The sequence below is a fragment of the Aedes aegypti genome, chromosome 2 (assembly GCF_002204515.2).
Source record: "Aedes aegypti strain LVP_AGWG chromosome 2, AaegL5.0 Primary Assembly, whole genome shotgun sequence".
Taxonomy (NCBI): Eukaryota; Metazoa; Arthropoda; class Insecta; order Diptera; family Culicidae; genus Aedes; species Aedes aegypti.
Genome location: NC_035108.1, coordinates 147,872,627 through 147,897,623, shown reverse-complemented (window position 1 = coordinate 147,897,623; position 24,997 = coordinate 147,872,627). Strand labels below are relative to the sequence as shown.

Below are 24,997 nucleotides of genomic sequence, written 5' to 3'. Positions count from 1 at the left end.
ACATGTTTGGCAATTCTGTAAAATTTAATATCCACAATTGCCAAAACTTCTCACATTTGTACACCGAAACTAAAATTTAATCACTCAGAAACCAGATTTAACACCAACATCTCCTAAATATATCCCCTCTGGCGTCAGAACTCCTCGCACGACTAACCCCCCTCAAATTCCCGTCTTCCGATAAGCCCGCTGTTCCGATCCCCAAAGAATCCACTCAAGAAACAATAAGATAACATTATAAGTAACCACTCGACAAGTGTGTTCACCGGGTTCCTCGATCCGTCAAGGCAAAAACTCAAAGAAATCAAAGAGCGAAAAAAAAAGCGCGTCCACTTTGCATTAAGTAAACATTCATTATAAAAGTACGAACATCAGAATTCCGCTGGATGTTGATTGGGGTCCCTCTCGCGCGGTTCTAGTTCTTCGCGGTCCAGCTCTGCAATTAAGTCATTTATTTTAAATTAGTAAACTACGTGGTTGAACAAATCGCTCGCGCGCCATGTGTGGTCAATAGTTCCTGTGTAATTGGACAACTGGAAAGGACATCACCTTAATCTCATTATTTTTTTTTCTGTTATTTTTTCCGGTTACAGATACGAAAAACTCCGTAGGTCTAGTCGGATGCATCGAGGAAGTGTCACACAATGCCATCGCCGTCTATTGGAACCCGCTGGAAAGTTCTGCCAAGGTAAGTTCGATGGTGCTTTTTTCGGTGGGAAATGGGGGGTCGTTTCCCGGTGAAGGTCGGCGATCCGTGAAACGAAAATTGATTTATTGGAATCAACTACGGAATTGCTTAGAAAAATCTTAGATTTGAGATAAAACGCGTTTCCGTGTGGGATTCGTTTTGCACTGTCAGTTTCCAAGGGTTAGTTCCGACAACTATATGCCCTTATGGCTGTTGGCCTGTGTATTTCATCAGAAATTAAATGTTTTGAATAACAGCATTGATTGTAGTTAGAATCAATGCCAAATTTTCAAAACGATGACGTTATAGGACGTTGCACTGTTTCGATTTAGAATACATTTTCAACTTTCAAAATTGACTGCTTGGACCAATGTTCAACAAGTTCCCAATACGCTGAGTTGTCATTCCTGGCCACTGCCAAGTTGTGAAAGAAATCCGCACTTTCCTCAACAAGAATCGTTCCACTCGCTCGACGTAGAATCGAATCGAAGCCGCCAGTACTGTAATGATAAATCATATCAGTAAAAATAATAATATTATTTCATTTTAATATTTATGGATGCCATTCTTTCGCATCGCGCAATCAATGCGAGCCCTTCTCGCAGTGTTGCAATCCGTATTTCGCTTCTTGCCCGATGCATGTCGAAGGGACGATTATAACGGATTCCTTCGTAACATCGAAGCTTCCTGTTGTTGTTGTTGTTGTTGTTGTTGGTCGGTATGCGAACCGTTCGCACAAGGCTCATTTGTTCGGTGAATTTATCGATCGGGATGCATAACGGCGCGACGATCAACGATTTACGACTGCGCATAATGACCGTTTACCATGTCTGCAGCTAATTAAAACATACTGGCTACTTTTATGTAAAATATTGTTATCTCCGGCTATGAGCAATCACACTTCGAAGCCGTTAAAAGCGCGATGGATTGTCGAAGTTATTGCGCAAACACAACTCTTGCGGATTTCAATTACGGCGCTTTTCAATTGCGCACATTCGCCGGTCCAAGAACTCTTCCATGAGTCGTCGCTCATCTAGTTGGCTGTCAAATTTACCAGCGTGGGGTAGATGAGATTTTTCCTCTCCATCTAACTCATCTCAACGGCGCGGGGTCAACGGTGTCCTATGAGAAATTGATTTTAATTGGAATTTTGATCATTTTTCAAACTAATACCGGTCATACATATACGAACATTCCATAACTCTCGAATAGATTCACCCGCTATTCGACCCGGACCGGTTCGCGGGTTTCAATTTTCCTTCCAATTATTACTCACTCGCTTTTCACAAGAGTTTTACAAGTGACACACTCAAAGACTTTTCGGAATCCCACTTTCACAAACGCGTTGTGCAGCCAGCTGAGAGCTGAACAAGCATGTAAACATGTAACGCGCGGCGACATTCCGATGTCTTCGGTTCGAAAAATGCGCGCGTCGCACACGTGTCACCGCCGTCTGCTTCGAAACAAAACACAGCTCGGCGCGGCCTGCTTTGTTTGACAGTGCTCGTTACATGACACCACCGACCGACCACGCCGACCATCGGATGTAGGGCCCTTGTCGTGACATGACAGCCCTGCGTTGTGTTGCGTGTCACCCCTGAACACGCACCGCAGAGAGAGAGGGTTGTGACACTCGCAAATTGGTCGGTCGATCTCTGCGCTCTCAAATAGGCGTGGGTGAGGATTAATAAGTTACTGAATCATGGCGGCATTGCAGCAAGGGAACACTTTTGGTTGATGGTGGTGATTAATTGTTGAAAATAGCATCAAATGCGGCATGTTTTTTTTGTCAAAGCAGTGTCACTTGTTTAGAATATAGCCGCATGACAAAGTTGGTCCCTTCTGTCAATCGTAAATACTTCGTTATAGTCCATTTTACGAAACGGCAACACTGATGATATTGCTGTTACTTTCACACGTTACGACACCGCCTACTGTCAAAATTTCATTCATAAAATAAGCGATCAGCTGTTCAAAAACATCCTGTAAAATGGACTATAAAGAAAGTCGAATCCTATTTTAGGCACTTTTGATTCACTTCGGAAGTGGGGTTTATTGAATGCTACAGAGCTCATATTTGGCCACAAAATTCGTCATACTGAAGTGCTTCTTACTGCAAAGTTTCAATTCGGCCTAGAAAAACCTCCCATGCCAAAGTAAATCATGGAAGCGCCCAAGTGGTTCTGCACCCTATCATGAATCAGTCTTGTTTATCCAACAGAACATCAATGATGTGGTGAGAGCCAAATTAGTTTCCTTCAAATAATTTTGACAGATGATACACCGGCAAAACAAAGAAAGACAGTACTGCAATATCTGTGAAAATGACTTAGTATTGCCAGAGTTTACTACGTTATGTTTTTTTTTTTTGATGTTATGTGGAATTGAATATATCCACCAAGTTGGGAAATCAGCTATTGCGACATCTCCAACACTCATTCGTTGATGCTTACAGAGAATAATCGCACTGTTTATTTATTTCTATCATGATGGATGATGACAGAGAATTTTTGACAGGTTAATCGCCGACATGTCGCAAGTGTCGCGTCAGGTTCGTCACTTGCGATAGCATTGCAGTTACAGCTTCAATCATGTCGCGTTTGTAATGCAACATTACCGACTTCTAGCTTCAAGTCACTTCTCTAATAAACACAAACGTTTAAACTTCAAACGTACTTTTAATAATTCGCCATTCGACTTGAACTGTCGTCCATGGAAGACCTGCACCACCCGAGATCTTCCCTTTCATGTACGAACAGGTTAGCAATCTAATCGACTTCTCATTTGGCTTGGCACTTGGTCTTGGTAACGCGTGCGAAAAAAATGTTTACATTAATATCGGTTTGTTTGGTTGGTAAACATTCGAGGGATGAAGGAGGGGTCAGCTTGTTTAGTCCGTGATAGTGGCTCCGCTAGTGGCATCAATCATATTCCAACAGGTTGTGCCGCTGAGATAGGTATTGCTGGTTGTAATAGACTCGGAAAAAAAAACTTTGGATCCTAATGAGAAACGGTTTGCCGACTGATAGAAACATTGTAAATCAACACGGGTTTTTAGCAATTTAAATTGATTGCTACATTAGTATCGTACCGGTTGCTGAGTAGTAAGTTTGTGTTACATTGTTGGGAGTTAACTTGCGTGAGGTAGCATGTAAGCACTTAATTTTGCTGTACATAATTTGATTATTAAACGTATGCTCATTGGTTGTCGTTCCTTTGGTGGTAACCCATGCTCAGACTAACCTAAAGGGACTTGTAAAATTATCAGTGCTCATGTTGGTTGAAAATTAAGATGCAAAAATTTTTAATTACAAAAAACGTAGACCTACGCTAAGGTTCAAATCGTAGTCCTACCTCAAATATTAAATGCCTCTAAACTGATGTCGATCATCCCTGGTAATTATAAGCCGTTCCTTGGACCAAACGCCTTATAAGCTTAAATGGTGCTAATAATGCTTATTAGCATTATATCAACCGTAAATCAATACTTCGGTCCGATATACGGCTTGCTAGCCTTTAAAAGCCCGAGACGAACCTTCAATTTTAAAACGGCTACAACTCAGAGACTTATAGTTCAATTAATTTCAAATAAATTTTGAAGTGAATGCGATTAGTTGGTTTTACAATCCGTGGGTTAGACATCCCCTTTTCTATGTAACGGAAAAAGCGTGGAAACGAGGTGTCCAAAATTGGCCTCAAATGAATATCTCAACATCCAAATGAGGTTTGTGTCTTCGGCAAAGTTATTCAGCAGATCAAGGGCGATCTGGCAGTGAAAAATCTGACTAAGAATTCATCCGCTAGGTGGTGCTAGTGACATATTTTATACACTCATCTGTATTTCAAGGTCCTTACCAGCTAGAAGGTTGGTGTCTTCGGTAAAGCTGTTCAGTAGATCAGCTACCTGGAGGCAAAGAGTCTGATTGAGATTTTTTCCGCTAGCTGGCGCTAGTGACAAATTCTCTTCAATTGTCTGTATCTGAAGATCCTTAATAGCTAGAAATTTGGTGTCTACGGCAAAGCTGTTCAGCAGATCAAAGGCCATCTGACCTTGAAGAATTGAAATTTATCTGCTAGGTGGCGCTAGTATAAAGAAATGTTCAATCTTCTATCGCAATCAATTTTCTCATCACCAATTTGTATTGGTCGCCACGTTTCAATTGCCCATTGCACGGAGACGTCATCAGAAAATCGCTCTCTTTCCCTCCTTCGGGAAATCTGAAAACAACGGTGCCAATACCTGTCAAAGTTGACAGGTACTGGCACCATTGTTTTCAAGTTTTGTTCATGAGCGGAAGAGAGAGAATTTCGCCGTAAAATGCCTAATATAATTTGATGATGAGTTAATTGATTTCGACAGAAGATTTAAGATTTATTTTTACTAGCGCTACCTAGCGGCTGAACTTCCATTCTTCACCGCCAGATAGACATCAATCTTCTAGCTGTTAAGGATCTTGAGAAAGATAATTGAAGAAAATTTGTCACTGGCGCCATCTAGCGGAAAAATTCTTAATCAAACTCTTTGCCACAAGGTAGCCCTTTGACCCTTACGGACTTCATAACCGATGGAAAGTTATTGCAGATGGAAAGCCTTTACCAAAAAGTTTTTTTTTTTCAAAATTGTTGCTTAGAATAATAGAATAATAGGATTAACTAAACCATTTACGGTCCATAACCGCTTATCAGTTCTATGTTTGTTGGATTTTCTGCTGGATTCTATTAGCATTAGCACGTTTACCACATCTCCCAATATTACTAATCTGAATAGCTCACAAACTATTCAACCAGCAGCATATCGCTAGAAGCCGAACCATGTTAGCCGTTGATTGAAAAATTCCTCCCAAATGATTGGCTGACAACGACGCCCACTCTTAGGGTCCTATAAAGCTTCAGTAGAGCCAGTTGCGAACTCTACTGAACAAAAGCAGGAAGGCACGCTTTATGATTAATCGGGGGCTCTAGGGTTCGGCTTCGACGTCCATCGGCCGATCAGCAGTATAAATCAGCAAATTGACATTTGGGTCTTTTGTGTCGCCATTTGGGTTTGTCACCCACCGTAATGGCCCTATGTAGGTAAAGCAGTGATCAGCTAGTGCCGTTTCTAATTGAATGCGTGGGACGTTCACAATCTTCCTCCGTAGCCTTCTGCTGCACACCCCACATGGCTGTCATTAAGGTTCGTTGGTCGTTGCCAGCGAAGCCGTCGCCATTAAGAAGAAAATAGCTCAGAAGTGTTTTCTATAATATGGGCCATAAAACGGCGTCCACTTGGGTTCTCCCCCGGTGTGGGAACTGCGGAGGCTGCGAATAGGACGGCTAAATAGTTTGATTTAATTACGCAAACGGTAAACAAATTGAATTGAAATGTCCCGCTTTTATGACAGTTTTGCCCGGGCGAGTGTCAAATCGCGCCAGTGAAGTCATCCCTCCGCGTGCAATCTTTCACGCCAAAGTGTTGTGTATGTACACAGCGAAAAATAAATTAATATCGACCGATCATATCCAATTTACAACAATATTCCACTTAAGGTGAAACATCTCGGAATCCAAAAATGGCCGTCACAATGGTCGACTCACGTTTTTAAAAGCACAAAACTGGAGAAATAGTTAGCAAACGTTTCTGAACTTCTTATTTATAGCTTCCTGCTAGTGCACAAAGCCAAAATAAAAAGTTCACTGTTGTTGGATGCTTTCTTCGCGAGATTTGTGCCTTTGAAGTTTCAGTACAATCTTAGAAATTGATTCCAAACTGTTTCACCTTAAAACAATTCCAAGAGTACGCAAACCATATTGCGAATTGTCCGAGAGGTACCGGATGTGACTCTCATTTGCTAGACTAGGGTTCGAATCCCGGTCAAACTTTCACATCTTTTTTTTTTTTTTTGGTAAATCTTCTCAAACCGGTTCACTTTATTGTTAGACCCTGATGTTCAGCAGTATTCGGCATTTTTTTACCCTGGGAAAGATGTAATTTTACACCACATTTTCGACGGGATTGATGTAAAACTACGTAATATTACAATTCATTTTTTGCTGTGCAGCGAAGTTGGCAATTCATATTAATTTTGATTGGTTTTCATCCCGGCTGAGTGCGGTGCTGCGTCCATCTGTCCGTCCATTCGCACCGCAAGATTGACATCAGGTTGCCGTCCGTCACTTTGTGTTACAATGTTTGAAAATTGCATCAAGCCGGACGGACGGACAGTGCCTGTGGATAAGCCATCAGAGTTTCTAGTCCAGAGTTTTGCTCGGGTGAGAGTGGCAAATACATGGTGCATAAATTTCAATAAATTAATGACAAAAATGCTTATCTATCCAATTTAATTTAATAACTTGTAAATGTGGATGAGAAAACCGTCCGATTGCTGGTGGGAGAAACCGAACCGAGTCCGAGGAGAAGGAGGAGTACGCAATTGCTCGTCTTCAAACTCCCGCAGGGTTGCATCGGGAGGAGCGCACAGGACACACTTAGCTGGGTGCATAAAGCTGTCTGAGGGTAATAAACATACTAAAATATTACAAATCGAGGACTCGCTTGCGTTCCCAGCCAGCGTTGAGTTAATCTGACACCAGAACCCTCCGGGATCATCGTTCCAAACGGAAATCGATTCCCATAATGTCTTTTCTCTACTTGCACTCGGACTCGAGTGTGCTCACTGGAACGCAACGCGTAAACCTTGCTTCTGAATTACTTCTTCACTGCATCTGACAGACAGACGGCCCAGAAGCCGCGCACTTGATCCTCGTGCTTCTATGGAGCGAATCCGAGCGAAAATAAAGCGATAATCGTTTAATTTGCTTGTTCATCTGTCCTCGGTCATTTTTTACTCGAATTCTGCGAGGTTCCTTCTGTTGCCTCGGGACCATTATTATGTTGCAATGCTACTGGTGTCCACAGGATGGATGGGCACTATGGGTCAGAATGTAATATTTCACGACTTAAGTCCGAAAAGCTTTTTTTATGAATTATTTGTAACGGATTTTTCGTTATTGATTAATGACATGTGTAGTTGTATACCGACAATTTTATTCAATAAATGTTTGAATCCCTTAGCAATTTATGGAGTAGAACTTTGTTTTAACAAAAAACTTCTCTTTAAGTGTATTTTAAGGAATAAAAAAGTAGTATACGATTTTAAAAAGCGAATTCAGTATATTTCAAATATTAGATATAAAACCAACATTCTTTTAGATGTTACCATTGGTTTTCAAATATACTCATAATTTCTACTATTTTTTATACTAACTTGTCATAGAGGGATACTTTTATCCTCGGTTTTCAGCTTGTAACTTGTTTGAGGTAGAAGCCTGGACCCTCTGCACAGAAAAAAAAGTAATATCACGTTATTTTAGCTGCACATCAGTTTCATCGCAAATATGATGTACAATTACATCTATTAAGCGTAAAAAAAACAGCCACCAAAAGCTGAGAAAAGCAATCGATAGAACCATTTTGAGAAGTTAACCAAAAAACTGCCAAAAGTTTAACTGGGAATTGAACCCTAGTCTAGCGAATGAGAGTTACATGAGAGGTCATCTAACCACACCGAAGCAAGTTAGTTTAATTTGTTATAAGTTTTGTATTGCTACTCGAAATGGGTTTTCATCGATCAAATCCGATTACGTTTTGAGCGGAATATTGTTGTAGACTGAGTGTGATCGAATTCATTAACGTTCGATTCTCAATACACAACCAAAAATTGCGTCAGCCGATATTTAAATATGTTTTTGCTGTGTGCCATGAGCTACAAGTTTTTTTTTTCCATACATTTGCGATGGTCAAGAGTCGTTATACAAAAACAACTTAGTTTTTGAAGTGGTCGTTGTGCAATGCCAACTTCGGCGAACCGAAAGTTCACGAAGTTGCCGAAGATGACGTCATGTTTGGCAAGCTGCGAACAAAATTTTTGGCAGGCTTTTGTTGTCTCCATCAGCTGATCGTTTTGTTTACATCTTTTTTTATGACTAATACAAGCAAACACATACTAAGAACCGGACCATTGACGATCGGATTGGACCGGACAACTTCCGCCGAGATAGATCGGTTCAATTGGGGAAACTAGGTGTAAAATGCACCGTCGGGGTAAAACGCGCCACTTTCAATCGGAGTGAGGCTTGATAATACTTCATCAGTATTCGGTGACATACACTAAGGCAAAAAAACATAATAATTTCTCTAGGAATAATTATGATTTGGCGCCACAACGATTATTGTTGAAATTTTTAAGTTTTACTTATGATTTTGGTGAATAATATGATTATCAATTTTCATAAGTTAATCAATGAAAATCAATAATAAACGCAATGATTATTGCCTAAATGAAAATATCAATTATTAACACTTCAGTCGTCGCGCTGTTGTATTTTGTACAACACTGGTAGAAAAACCTCGCTTTTCGGTCACAAGAGCAGCGTGATGGCTCTGACGATAGCACACCGCGCGAGGACTGGAAGGTTAATGATAGAAGCCCTTTCTTTCAGGCGTGCTTAAAAATTGGCATGTTCAATAACATGTGGTCTGTTTTCGATTAACTTGTACCCAACATCGAAAGCGGAGCAGTTCTTATAGCGATTGCTATGAATATTATTTCAAGTAATGGTTCTTAAATAATTCAAAGCTCTCACTTATGAAACTTATGATCCCATTTTCGAAATGGTTAAGCGTTCAATGAAACCATAATTTGGTTGATTCATAAGTCATGATTTATGGGAAAACTAAGTATTTTTGCCTCAGTGTACTCTAGAGCAGTGTACACACTTAAATTATTTTACCGCAATGCGTGAATTTCACTGTAATCTCATCAGCTGAACAGTTTGGTAAAATAAAACACCGTCAAAATTTTACGGATTCCGGTCAAATTTTACCGAAAACTGAAAAAAATTACCGTACTCCGTTAATTTATTTCATCGAAATTGTCAGCTGTTGAGATTACGGTAAAATTCACGTATTCCTGTAAAATAATTTAAGTGAGTACTGCATTCGCCACTTTACGAGGGAGCTAAGAAATGCTAAGCAGAGAGGCAACGAAATATGAGCGAGGAAGATGCAGCACAAAACACAAACCGAGTAAAATTCCATCAAAGAAGTGTGCCATCACAACTCTCCGAGGACTGTCTTGTTCGGGCGGGACACTAAAGAGTTCTTTTAAAGCGTGATTAAAAGTGAGCATCGCAACAAAAGAGAAATATTTTGCACTCTCACTCGAATTGCTTGAAAATCTTTTCATCGCAGAAGAGTTTATATCAAGCCTGGTTTTACCCCACAAAAAAAATAAAAATGCAAATAAGCAAGTAATTGTAAAAATTGATATATTAATTCCCGAAAAATGAAAATGGATGGCTGTGTTTAATGTTTGATAAAAAACATGTTTGTGTGTCAGATCATGATAAAGAAAGAGCTTATAATAATGTATTTTGCAGCTAAAATCACCCCGCATATTCGCCTAAATATGCCCACAGTTCCACTACTACTTATTTTATCCAACACTGTTATAAAAATCAAGGTTAAATCTTGATTTTTTCTTTTCAATAACCTGATAGAGCAAGTTCTTGCGACTACTTTGTTAAGTTTTTCCGCTCATATACCACCTTATTTATAAAAATAGACTTAAAAAAAATGGTCGCTATTTCAACATTTACACATTTGAACAACTACGGCGTTCACTTCGTTGACTACCATACTACCATTTGTGAGGAATGAAAAATTTGCTGGAAATACCATGCCCTCACAGTTACGGATCACCCACAGTTACCGATCACTTTGGCGTTCAACATCGGATAACTAGCTCAAAACATAAACGTTGACATAAAACATTTTTTCACCATGCCATACTATTTGTCTTCTACCATTTGTAATGTTAAGCACAACATTCAACCGCTAAATAACGGTGTTTTTGACAAATGTTTAGTTGGTATCACGTAGCTGTTGGTGCGGGGTCCAAAAGGAAGACCTTAACGAGGCGGATGCTCAACCGGAGGCGAACGGGAAACTTTCCGAGAACGATTAGAATAAAACGCGCTTGTTGCTAATTCAATTGATACTGATTATTCTTAGTTCTTTGTATAGGCTTTTATAAGGTTGGACATGTATTCAAATAAAATAGAGAATCAGGGAGAGAGAGAGATTCTGCCGTTTTAGGGATCAGAGCTCACCTTCATATCGGCGACTACGTTTAGATCACTTTGGATCGAAGCTGATAGGGTGGTTCCCTATTCTCGCTCGAACATAATCCGCCCACCAAATTACGGGCAGTAATTTCAGTCCCATTCCTGCCTGCAACGTACTCATCGCTGTCCAAGGGAAATCGACGAAGTTTCCTGATGTCCCGGCGAAATATTCCCTTCGATGTTTTAACCGAAACCACTCTTACTAGTCCATCCGATCCAGGGAACAGTTCCAATATACGTCCGATTGGCCATTGGTGGCATTTCTGGCTGTCATCTACAAGAAGCACGAAGTCGCCTTGTTTGAGATTCGGAGATACACTATTCCATTTCAAGGACCTTTGAAGTCCTCCCACATATTCGGTCTGCCATCTCGATCTGAAGTCCTGTGAAACACGTTGCACGTAAGCCCACCTGGACAGTGAGCCAACATTCAGATCAAGATGGTTGATTTCTGGTAAAGCATCAAGAGGACGTCCAATTAAAAAATGGGCAGGAGTCAAGGGTTGCGGATCCGTTGGGTCAGTAGAGATTGCTGAAATCGGACGTGTGTTCATGCACGCAGCAACTTGCGATAAAATCGTACTTAGCTCCTCGAAAGTGTACTTGTAATTATCTCCAATCCGACTTAACAATCTTTTAGCAACCTTAATAGCTGCCTCCCACAATCCTCCTTGATGCGGTGATCGAGCCGGAATAAACAACCACTCCACTCCTTTATCGGCCAAATAATCGCTTACTTCATTACTGTGCTCGGTGGTGCTAATTTACTGATAAAGTTCGCGTAAGATCTTTGCTGACGCTCGAAAATTTGAAGCATTGTCGGAGTACATTTTGCTAGGTACCCCATATCTACAGCAAAATCGTGTAAACGCAGCAAGAAAGGCTGACGCACTCAGATCAGACACCGCTTCAATATGCACCGCTCGAGTTCCTAGGCACACAAACAGAGCGATATAACCCTTCGATGGAACCGCAGCCCGACATTTTCGACCAATGATGCTCACTGGACCGGCATAATCTACGCCAGTAATCGTAAATGGTGGAAGAGGCTTCAAACGATCAGCTGGTAGTTGACCCATCTGTTGGGTTAGTGGCACTGGTTTGATTCTGCTGCACGTAACACAATCACGATACACCTTACGTGCCGCACTGCAACCGCGTATAATCCAATACTGCTTTCTTGAAGCCGCAAGCAACAACTGAGGTCCACAATGTAGCTTTTCGTGATGCTCATCCAACAGAACAAAGGACGTGAAAATGGAGTGTGTGGGTAACAAAATCGGATGCTTGTTATCATAACTCAAATCTGACTGCTGTAGTCGACCGCCCACCCTGACGAGACCGTATTCATCCAAAAATGGATGGAGCTGGTGAAGTGAACTGCTTCGTTCGACAGGGAGACCACGCTGTAGACGGCTGATATCTTTGCAGAAATGTTGTTGTTGTGTATGTCGCACGAAGATTCGCTGAGCGTAGTTGATTTCATCTGGAGAGAGGCGGTGAGTGCTACGAAACTCAGGATGACCAACACGAAGCAATCGTGCTGTGATCCGCAATAGTAGTTTGAGTTTGGGATAGTATCGCGACATCAGACCATCCAAGAAGCGATTTTCATGCACAACTGCCAAAGCTACGGCCGTCGTACGGTGCTCTCTTTCAATTTGCCGTTGTTCATTGGTGTTGAAAGCGCATACTAAAGCAGATGTTTCGCTTGTGCTCGGATCCCATTCTGGTCCAAACCACCAAAAAACATTTGTTTTAATATTTTCTGGAAATGCTCCTCGCGAGATCAAATCGGCCGGGTTATCCTGAGTGGGAACGTGAAACCAGTTTATGGCGGGCAAGTGTGAACATATCTCGGCAATGCGATTTGCGACAAATGTTTTCCACCTTGAAGCACCAGCAGCAAGCCAAGCCAGAACAACTTTGGAGTCAGAGAAAGCCCGCACCTCGTAGAAACTTGTCGTGGAGAGAGCCGACCGAACATTTGTTATCAATCGTGCCAGAATGACCGCAGCGCATAATTCCAATCGGGGTATAGTTGTTTTACCGTTGCCAATGGGGGCCAATTTCGATTTGGCACACAGCAGGTGTGATGAGGTATCGCCTTTGTCGTTGACGGCGCGAATGTACACACACGCGCCCATCGCCACATCGGAAGCATCGCAGTAGCCGTGCAGGTAGAGACGAGACCAGTTCTTCACGTTGATCACATGGCGAGGGATCTGGAAAGAATTCAAAAGCGAGAAACTTTGCACCAAATTCAACCACTCATTGGTTAACTCACCAGGAGGATTTGCATCCCAGGCCACCTTCAGCTCCCACATGCGCTGCATCACTAACTTTGCCTTCACGATGACCGGAGCGAGCAAGCCTAGTGGATCAAAAAGGCTGGCAATTTGTGACAGGATCATGCGCTTTGTGGGCTGAAGGATCTGGTTTGGCTGGTACGAAAAGTGGAACTCGTCACTGCACGGCTGCCATTGCATTCCGAGAGCCTTCACCACGTTGCTTTCACTTTCTTCAATATTAATTTTCACTTCCAAATCTGCCTCAGGAACTCCTTCCAAAACCGCTGGGCAGTTGGAAGCCCACTTCCTCAAATGAAATCCGCCGTCCTTGAACATCTCTGTCAACTGTTCCCTCAAAGTCCTTGCTTCCTCTTCAGTCTCAGCACCGGTCAAAACATCGTCCACGTAGATTCCTTTTTCCACCTTTTCGACGGCCACTGGATATTGCACTCTGTGAGACTCCATCAATTGCTGCACACACCTGGTAGCCAAAGGATGCGCATTTCGTGCCGAATGTGACGGTGTTCAATCGATATTCCTTTATAGCCTCCTCCTTATTCCATCGCCATAAAATCTTCAGGCAGTCACGATCATCTTCGTGAACCCAAATCATACGATACATCTGTTTGACGTCGCCTACAAGGACGATCGGTGGCATGCGGAATCGTATTAAAATGTTGATCAACGAATCCTGAATAGTTGGTCCACACATGAGAACGTCATTCAATGATAGCCCGCTAGTTGTTTTCGCCGAAGCATCGAAGACAACACGGCACTTAGTGGTGGAGCTTGTTTCTTTAACCACGCAGTGGTGTGGTAGGTATACCGAAAGGCCGTGTGTTGTGACATTATCTACGGCAGACATGTGTCCGAGATCGAGGTATTCACGCATGAACGCGTGGTACTCAGCTTTCAACCGTGGATGTCGTTCGAGTTTTCGCTCAATGTGGTACAATCTCCGCTCAGCAATTTGTAGTGAGTTTCCGAGGTTTCTCGGATGCTGTGAGAAAGGGAGCCTAACCACGAATTTACCTGATTCGTCACGATTGGTATACTGACAAAAATGCTGCTCACAGAGCAGCTCTTCTTCCGAGAGATGTTTGGACAGCGCTGCATACTCTTCCAGTTCCCAAAATCTACGTAATTGCTTGGATAGTTCATCATCAATAGATATCAACAGACATGTTGATACAGGGGAATTCGGTATTGGATTCACATCATCATATCGACCCGCAACAACCCAACCAAGCTTGGTGTTTTGAAGTATTGGTGCGGTACCGTTGGCACCGAGAGAGAGTTGACCCGGTTGTAGTAGTTGAAAGAAAATTTCACTACCTAGTAGAACATCGATGTTTCCAGGGCGGTAGAAGAGCGGATCAGCAAGATTGATGGATTCGGGAATTGTCCAATTGCTAATATGTGCTGGCTTGCAGGGAAGCGTGTTAGTAATTTTCTCTAATACTATACAAGATACCACCGCCCGAAAGTCTGAACAATGGGAAGCAATAACGATTTCGGCGCACTTGTGTGCTCGAGTTGGTACAGATGATATGCCTTCGAGATCCATACATGCCGATCGCGTTCGGATGCCGAGTTCGTTACAACATCTCTCTGTAATGAAACTCACTTGTGAGGCACTGTCTAAAACGGCACGACAAGTGCGTGGTCGGTTGCGACTGTCGATAACGTTGATAGCAGCCGTAGCGAGGAGAACGTTGGACGCATCGAGGTTGGCAGGAGAGTCCAGCGCCGAAATCAAGGACTGAAATGGCTGTCCTGGACTATTAGAAGCTGGCACAGACGCATCGAAGGCTTGTATGCTCGCTGGTGATATGGCAGAATGTAGTAACGTGTGGTGCGGTAAGTTACATTTTCTACACATACCTGATCGGCAATTTTCTGGGTGGTGGTTGGTCCCTAGTGATAAATCCTACCTCCGTTCTGGTCACGATCTTCAGATTATCGTGATTCGTCAACATTCTTATTGATAAAGTGGGGGGACAGGCTTGAAATGGGGTTTGAAAGAAAAGAATGTCAGAACAGGTATCCACCGGCGACGCCAAACGGACCAACGTAATGTGGTGTAATCTGGGATTTGTGGATTGAATACTGATATTTTTTGCCAAGCATCAATATGGGTGACTTCCGAGGATAGCGAAACGTAAGAGGGGTTATGACAAGGTTGTGGTTAAATCCATCACATTGGGGTTGTGACTCTGTGTCTTGTCAGGAATAGGGTCTGATTGGTATTGTAGTATGCAATAGAGTTCGGAATTGATAGACAGACTTTGAGGAAAGAAGTTTTGAACGTAAGGCAGCAGCACCTTGGATCTTGGAGGGCGTTGGTCTGGAGAGTTGGGCAGCTGTTTATGCTGGGTTACATTACGTAGAAAGTGGAATCTGTTTTGCTTCGCATAAATTATGGGAAGTATTTGAAAATGGTTTCTTGTTCAGATTGTGTAACGCTAGAAAGAATCTTTAGCTCGGCGTTATATTAGGAGGTTATTATAGTGCAGGGTCGAAGAGAGGATGAATATTTGATCACTTAAACTTTACGCTGCAAGATATTCGTAGTCGTTTTTTTTTCTGATGTACAGGTATAAACAGGTATATTTAGCCTAAATAATGAACAATCATACGCGTAGAGCCTACGGGTCATGAAGTTAGGATTGAAATCAAAATAATATTGCGCATTTCTTTCACACCACAGGATTATCGCAGAAGTTTTTACATGTGCGGAGGTGCCGGTAGAGGTGCGCGATTGCGTCGAGTCGGGTCGGTGTTTTCAGCGGACTCATATTTCGCAAATCGAAGAATGAGTGCTCTGAGGGCATCAACATGATTCGATGCGGTCTCACACTTTTATTTGTGCTTTTGCACTTGTCTTATTAAATAGGAATACTTTGTGTTAGGGAAAGTGGAGGAGAATAAATTATGATTTATTAGAATTTTCTAATAGAGGCAGAGTTCACATGTTACTTAGGTATTTGAAAGCAAATGAGAACCACATTAAATAATAGATAAACACTAATGCTCATATTTTTATATTTTTATATTTTTCATTTCATCACGGTCCTCATTGCCCGAGCGGAGTCGACAAAACTCGAGGTGGATAGAATCGACGGAACTACGATACGGAAAAGAAACAGATGAGAAACTATCGATACATTTATTCAACTATAAAAATCACATTTTAACGTAATAACTTTATTTCTTTCTTCTCGTTCCAGCAATCCAACAGCCAAACCATTTCTACTATCTTTTCATTTCCTCTTCGTTACATTTATAGTCCCTCTGGTACTGAATCGAGTGGCGCATTCCGCTTTTATTAGCGCTGTCTTTGCTGTACGTTGAGCATGGTGTCGGAGGTGGTGTGCTCTGTAGAACATCTGATGTGCTACACGGCACGCCACTTCCGACATTTTGTTTGGTGTGCGGGATGGGCAGTGCTGGTGATGAGGTGGAGGGCGCTATTCGGTTTAGTGGCAGAGGGACTATATCTATTTAATGTATCTGAAACTTGTGGGACCGCTTTAATTCCGGCGCCTGCTTGTGGAAGAACCCGGTGTGCTAAACGGTATAGGACATGTTAACGGGGGAGGCTTGGTAGGTCCTCACCCAGCCCGTGTCTAGATTGGCGGATAATTGTCTGCCAGGGTGTGGATTGAGCAATTACAATTACAATACCTGATCGGCAATTTTCTTCCGGATGCCTTTTGAAACAATTTACACACAAACCTATCCTGTTGACCAGGGCAAATCGAGCTTCAGGGTTCATGTGAAGGAGCTTTCCACACTGATAGGTGTTATGTTGTTGATTTGAACAAACGTCGCAAAACGGAGCGTTCGTGGCGACGTAAGTCAATGCCCCTCTAGGCTGAGGTTTGGGAAACGGCTTGAACGACATACCGGTTCTTGGTCTTGCAGGTTGAGATGATTGAAGCGCGAAGCTTCTCGATTCGATAAATTTGAGGAAACATTGCAAGGTGATGTCAGAATCCTCCATTTCTGCAATCTTCTGGCACCATAATTGTTTGGTATCAGGATCCACCTTTTCTGAGAGGATGAATAGTAGCCACGTATCACGATCCTCTCGATTCATGGCTTGGAGCGCTCGGATAACTTCATCCGGTACGTCGTGTAACGATCGTAGACCATTTGCTGATGCTGACGTCAACGTTTGCTGAGTTAAAAATCGCTGAATGTGTTTGTTAGCGATTTCTCTCGGCTTGTCGTATCTTGATTTGAGTTTGTCCAAAGCGGTTTGATAATTAGCGTCCTCGATTTTGAGATGGGAGATTAACGACGCAGCTTCACCATCGAGATTTGTCTTCAAAAAATAGAGTTTTTGACTGTCCTTCAATGAAGGATTTGCATCCACCAAACTCTCAAACAAGTCGAAGAAAGACTGCCACTCGAGGTAGTTACCACTAAAGATTGGCAAATTCATTCGAGGTAGCTTCAGGTCCGATAGCGGAGATGCGGTAGCGCTATTGTTTGCTGACGAGGTCGAAGCAATGGCCATGTTTGCAGACATTATTCGTAAAAATTCTGCCTGTTGATCAGCGAGTTGCTTGATGACGTCATGAGACGCCTGCTGAACAACCGTACTGTCTTCCCGCCCTTTGATGGCTTTCAAAGTTTTCAAAAGCCGATTTTTCGCGGTACTGTAGTGCTCTTCGAATTTTGCTTGATGGCTAACGGCCTCATCGTACTCAACATCATTTTCACATGCACTGATAATCCGTTTGTACAACGTTCCATAAGAAGCCCAAACTTCACACAATGCATCCAACTCAATTTGGACATCCACTTCTTCAGCTTCTAAAGGCTTGATTTTGACCGCAGTCTCGGCGATTCGTTTTAAACGCGGCTCTAGTGACTTTCGTTCGCGGATAAGTTTATCCATTGTTATGGATTTCGCGCACTTATTGTTCGAAGTCTTTTCTCTGGATCACACACTTCTTATAAATATCACCTTCGCCGATTGACAGGAGCACGACTGCGACGGTGTCAATTCGTGGGCACTGATGATAAATATTAGATATTTCGGCTCGCGACGATATTTTCGCGATCCGGCTAACGAAGGACCATATGTTGGTGCGGGGTCCAAAAGGAAGACCTTAACGAGGCGGATGCTCAACCGGAGGCGAACAGGAAACATTCCGAGAACGATTAGAATAAAACGCGCTTGTTGCTAATTCAATTGATACTGATTATTCTTAGTTCTTTGTATAGGCTTTTATAAGGTTGGACATGTATTCAAATAAAATAGAGAATCAGGGAGAGAGAGAGATTCTGCCGTTTTTGGGATCAGAGCTCACCTTCATATCGGCGACTACGTTTAGATCACTTTGGATCGAAGCTGATAGGGTGGTTCCCTATTCTCGCTCGAACAGTAGCTATGCTCGTTTTCTATAAGAAGTGCCGTCAGCATTCATAAGCTCCCACAGGTGATAAAATTCAAATGTTATAGCTTAAAACATGCTCGTTCGCTTCGATTTAGTATGAAATCATCTTTGGAAAACATTTATCTTGTTTGTTGATTCTAAATACCGAATATTAGCACTGATAACTAGTGATCCATAATATGGGCCAGGAAATGAGTGTTTACCACGGTTATCACTTGCCATTTTAAGAATTAGATTCGAAATTTTCTGCTATTGTCTGAAAAGGATAAAATTCATAAAACATCAAGGTTTGTAAATTCTGACTCCCAAAAGCCCTCCTTGGTTGCGCCACTGCACTGGTGTGTGGCCTAATCTCAAGCGTTTGGAATAAGAATTGGAAGCTTTAGGGACCTAATTAATAAGTTTTACTACTTTCCTTGTTTTTCGAATCCATTCAAATTTGCCAGCTAACATAGGTGTATTACTTTTGAATTTTTGAGAACCTAAGCACTTTAAATATATGAACTATTGGATTGAGTACAAACACAAATAGAGCATATAATTTCCTCGACTGCAAATGAAGCATTAGGTTATTTGCCTGATTTTCCAATTTAAAGTCTTTTATATACGAGAAATAGACGAACAAATTAGAATGATATTGTTCGTTTTGTTGAGGAATAGATTCTCATGCACATTTTGAACGTGGAAAAATAAATACTCACACGTCAGTTTCTATGGCACTTTCATAGAAGCACGCAACTTGCATTCAATGTACAATTCAACATAATGCGTTACATGTGCGTTACGTGTTAGTTTTGTTAGCTACGACGCCATCCAATATATGACAAACATGGTGGGAGAATATTTTGGTGTGACAAAATTATTTCGGTGTGAGTCTATTAGAGGGCAAAATCCTCAATAATTCCCAACATATAATCGAATGCCTCTGATATGTTACCACGTCAATTAACAATACTGCTAACATATTTTTTTCGTTTCGCATCACATTCACTTGATTAAAATTATGTGCAATTGTTACTTGTAAAACGAAGCTACAAAGCATCTAGTATTATAATTTATTCAATTTTCCGTCAATTATAATTCTATGATGAGTTGATGGATTTGTCATAGTTTATTTTAATCAAAAGCAAGCAGTATTTTTTAAATTTGATAGAGATTGTTATAAATAGATAATAAATATTGACTTCGTTGATCACACTTTCATGCATTTTAAAAATATTCTGATAAGCTTCATACTGTAGCTTCAAAATGCATGACAGATATCTATGAAAATTGATTCAATATTTCGAAGAAAAATAGCTCAATAAATATTTTTTTAGTTCTAATAAATATCCCCAATTCAGCAAGGTCCTTAAACAATCTTTGATAAAATATTGTTGTTATTAAATAACGCCATAGAGCTTGTTTTTGTCACAACTTTAGCATTTGTTCGCTCAAATCATCGCTATATCATATTTAAACTGCAATTTTTAAAATGGGTCGAAATCTTAACCATAACACATTTGATCATGTTTGACGTTCTCTTCGTTGACAAAAACACCTCAGGGGTCCTACTTTTTTCTACACGGAAACGCGGTTCTACTCAAGTCTGAGTTGTTTCAACGTAAAACCGTAGTTACGCCCAATTGGGGAAGGGGTGATTAAATGAACGCCTCAAGGATATCATCTGGTTTTCTAATAGAAAAACGATGAATTTGAATAGTTATATCGCATAACATCGAAAATAGGGATGTTATCTAAAGCAGCGACACGAGTTCGGACTAAGTTGGTTAAATTTTTACATATGTTTATCGTTATCAAAAATATATGAAAAATAGGCCTCCGTACCAACTCAAACACTCTTATTTATGTTCTAAATCGTCCATGCGTGACAAAAAATTATTGAAATTTGTTTTTCGTTTGTAAAACACGTGGTGTTTATTTTACCACCCCTGTTCATTTTTCCATCACTACCCCTAATCCAAAATAGGCTAAATTTCCAAGGTTGACATTAGATAGATTGCATTTGAAGCTATTTGGAAAATTTATACTAATTTGGATTGATTCAACTCAAAATTGATTTCTTTCAATTCAAATTTAAGAAAAAAAATATTTACCCAAATTTGGATAACTGAGCCAAACTACACCTAATAGGTAGATGCAGCTCTACTTTTGACAACATTCGTAGAGAAGAGCGAGAATACAGATAGATTCTGGGTTGAAGGAATAATCGATATACTTGATTTTGGGTAAACTAAACAAAAAAATAGGTAGACAGTTTTAGCGTGTACTAGGGTTGTTCCTCTCGGAGCACAAAATTCACCCAAAATTTTAGTTTAAACCAATAGGTGTGGTGAAATCTCAAAACCAGGAAAATATAGTTGTTTGGATGTTGAGTTGATCCAATGAAAACCATATATAAACTGAGTAAGCATGTATATCTGGGTCAAATTTAAGCGTTTGGCACTAAAATTGGGACAGGGTTTTAGAACCCCATTGAAAATGCATCTTCATCACTCCTACACTACTTTGTCATGTAGATTTCAGATTTGTGTTGCTTCCCGGTTGAGTTTTTTCATTATTAAAGTGGTTTGGAAATTTTTCCGCAAAAAATCCCTACCCTAGCCCATAGTGGGGACATGCCCAAAGACCGGGGCGAACGTTCAGCAGTAAAAGAATGCAAATACCTTGCCTTCAATCTCCGATCCGTTCACCGTGGCGCGCGATTGCATGGCATGACATTCCTTTTAGGGAACGGCGCACAAAGAGAAAAGGATTCCGCTACTTGGGATCGCGCGCAGCACTGCGCAGATTAAGATCGCTTTCCAAACGAATCGAACGAACGACTGACACTTTGGCTTTGCAGGTCGTTAAACGCCCACCGATGAAATTTCACCTTCCGACGAGGATCGGTACCATTTTTCAGTTCGGAGCGCGATCACGATAAGCTTCAGTGAGCTCCCGAGCGCCAAAGTTTCGGGGGGCAAAAATGCACCCCAAAACTTGAAAGATGGATGGATGACGGTGTTTGCGGTTGGAAGACATGTTAATCTAATTTTGGACCGTGCGCGTCCGCGTAAAGATCTCTTCACGTGGACTTCTCGGAACTTGAGCCCCGGGTCGGAACCTGCTGCTTGCTGCTGTTTTCTGGTTTGTGATGGACGGCTGCTGGGGTTTGCCTTGATTTCTGTCGATCGCGCGTCTTTCCTTGCCCCTCCCTCATCATGATGACCCGACCAATAGAGAGCTTTTCAAATTATTAGCCCATATGTAGGCTGGTAGCCAGTATGTGGTGTTGTTGTCTATTATGCATATCAAAATGCGAGACACGGTAGCCGTTGGACAGGTTGAACTTCGGGCCGTCCCTCAAGCGGATGGGGGACTTGAATAACTCGAGCAAACTCAGCAGTAGCCTCAATCGTTTGCTCGTCTACGTATTCAGAGATCCAATCAGGCCCCCACGCTATTTTGACGGGTTGTTTGTTGAGTGTATTATAAAATGGATGATATGTTTCTAAATATTTACTGATGGCCGATAGCGAAAGAGTTCGGTTGGTTTTAGGGTTTTGACTTGGAGTGAACATAGCTTTTCATTTCAATTTGGATGGGATTATCAAAGTAATTCAATGGGATATGTGAAGTTGTCCTAAATAAAACCTGAAATTGGGAGTCTTCCGGATAACCGCGATTCGCGTCTCATGATGGCGCGTCAAATATTTCAAATCACAGCAATATTTATCACGCTCAATCGTAGAAGTGCCCTAGTGTAGATGTGGTTGAGAAACTTAGATGAAAAGAACTCTGCCTCTGTCTCCGGGGTGTAATTTGTTTCTAATTGGGTAATATTCCATATGCATTTTGATCAGTCTGGAAAAAGTGTGCAAGTTTCTCGAAGGAAAATAAAAACAAATTTTGAATGACGAGCATATGTAAATGTTTGTGTGTTCAAATTTCACTAAGCTCGATAGTATAGGCATTTTTACAAGACGTTTTGAATCAGCTGATTCGGAAGCTGTTTGACAGTTCTTCTATGAAAAATGACAGGCTCGTGAAGAGCAGTGCCTTCTACAGATGTAAACAAATGCATACACGGAGCTGTCACATAAAAAGGCCTATAGTAAATATCACGCACAACGGTATGGATGCCATAGTGTAGATGTGAACCTTGGAGGAAAACAATATGCACTCTGTCTCGAAAAACACCCAGAATCCGGGTGTAAATTTTTCAAATTGGGTAATATTTCCATATGCATTTTGATGAGTCTGGAGAGCGTGTGCAAGTTTCTTTGAGGAAAACAAAAACAAACTGTGTATGACGAGCGTATGCTAGTCTTCGTGCGTTCAAATGTCACTAAGCTCTATAGGTGAGACAAAGCAAACAATAAAAGTTATCACTAACACAATCGCATGTTTTATGACATGCGCTGTTTATCTTTTATTTTTGGTCTCTAACTATTATGTTATTTAACATCGAAATCTTCTCTTTAATGAATGTTCGAATCCTCTGAGCAGAATCTCAAATAGAGAAACTTTAAAGTAGATGGAGTACCGTGTACCTTTTAATTCCGCTCCTAAATGCTTATCTTTGACAGATACGCGTATTTCGACTACCACTTGCAGTCTTCTTCAGTGTCAGTTACTCGAGTAACTGACACTGAAGAAGACTGCAAGTGGTAGTCGAAATACGCGTATCTGTCAAAGATAAGCATTTAGGAGCGGAATTAAAAGGTACACGGTACTTCATCTACTTTAAAGTTTCTCTATATCGAAATCTTTTTAAATGTGCGATGCTCTTTGCAGCTAGTTAATGTCAATCCTAAGTAACCATTATCACTTGATTTCTTGATTTGAAGTTTTGGCGTGCCATAAGCTCTACAAAAGCACTATAACAGCATTTTCTGCGAATTAAATTACTGTGAAGGCTTTCGATGATGAGTAGAAGACATGACATATCAACGAAAGCTGTTGCATATATCAAATATTGATCAACAAAGTACCTGCAGATGTCACACGCAAACTACTCCGTCGTCCATAATCAAACGCAACGAAGGAAACCTTATCCGAAGACATAAGTTTTGCACCTCACTTCTGGATTTATCGGGCTATAGCGTTCACAGAGCGTGTCAACCTATACCACAAGTCGAGTTCCCGCGCCGAAACCAAGGAACTGTTTATCATTTTTATTGGTACCTGCATACCCATGTTTTGCGTAGCGTTTTCGTTTTTTCGGTTATTACTTCAGTTGACCATATTTCTTCCCATAATTCTACGCTACGGTCCGTAACTTGGTATCGGGACCCGCGTTCGTTGCTTGTGTCGTTTTTCATGCCTCATTTTGCACCAGGTACTATGGTCTTTCGTTTCACCCGGGGAACGATCTTGTTAGCGAGTAGTTTATTATTTTTTCCGTTGTTCATTAAATGTTATCTTTATTTCTGTGGTCTTACGCGTATGATTTAATTTTCTTTTTTTCTTTCTTTGCTCGCGCTGCGATTCTCTTTTCAGATTAATGTTGCCGTCCAATGTTTAAGTACAGATTTCAGCAGTCAAAAAGGTGTTAAGGTAATGTATCGCCACGGTTATTAGTGTCTAAGTTATGGCAGTGTTGTTCAGACTCATTTCCCCGAAAATAACATTTTCCGAACTTCGAAGCCACGAACTACTACAACCATGCTCTATCCTCCTAAGATTGAAAAGCAGATGGTTATGCTTGAGTACTGCACACAAAATCGATCAATTTTGATCCCAGAGAGCCACAATTCAAGTTTCGGTGAAATGAAATGAGTGAGTGAGTGAGTGCGAATCATTTCACCGAAACTTGAATTGCGGCCCACCGAGATCGAAACTGTCGGATCCCATGTGCAACACTCAAGCCCAACCACCTCCCCATCCATCTCAGGAATAGAACGCACAGTTATAACAGTTCATGGCTTCACAATTCGAATTTCGGGGAAATGAGTCTGGTCAACACTGAGTTATGGGCTCATATTTTTTTCTTGGTTGTGGTCTGTGGTGGGTTGGAAACGTCGCCATTTTGAACAAAGCGAGTGCAACCCATATCCTTTTGGTTCATTTTCCGAAACAATGCTCAGTACATGGATCACCAATCTTTTATTGCTTTCCATAAAAACCGAATCGTAATACGACGAACAATCAAGGCATTCCACCGCCGAGATAATTCCCATCACCATTGTGACGAAAATTAACGTGACGCCACATGGAACCCAAAAGACTTCATCATTCCCGAAAAAAAAGACAAACCGCCGCCGACATCAAGAAAAAGGATTAATTCCCAATCTTATAGACTGGGAACGTATTTTTAATGTTTTGATCTTCCTTTCCTTTCTTTCACTCGCTATCAAACTGATCCGGAGCCAAAAGCGACAGTCTTTCGATAGCCAGGAACGAATTCATTCAGAGCTCGGAGATTATTTCGGGACCCATTTTTCGGCGTAAGGATT

The 24,997-nt window shown here is 41.3% G+C and overlaps 1 protein-coding gene across 5 annotated transcripts in view; it reads left to right on the top strand.

Annotated features, from left to right (window-relative positions):
• LOC5564305 (protein grainyhead) overlaps window positions 1-24,997 on the top strand; it is a 682,122-nt gene that overhangs the window by 607,150 nt on the left and 49,975 nt on the right. For all 5 annotated transcript variants that reach the window (XM_021842677.1, XM_021842678.1, XM_021842676.1 and 2 more), the window contains 2 exons: window positions 594-688; window positions 24,042-24,098. In XM_021842677.1, coding sequence (XP_021698369.1) covers window positions 594-688; window positions 24,042-24,098 — 152 coding nt within the window. The remainder of the gene's footprint in view (window positions 1-593; window positions 689-24,041; window positions 24,099-24,997) is intronic.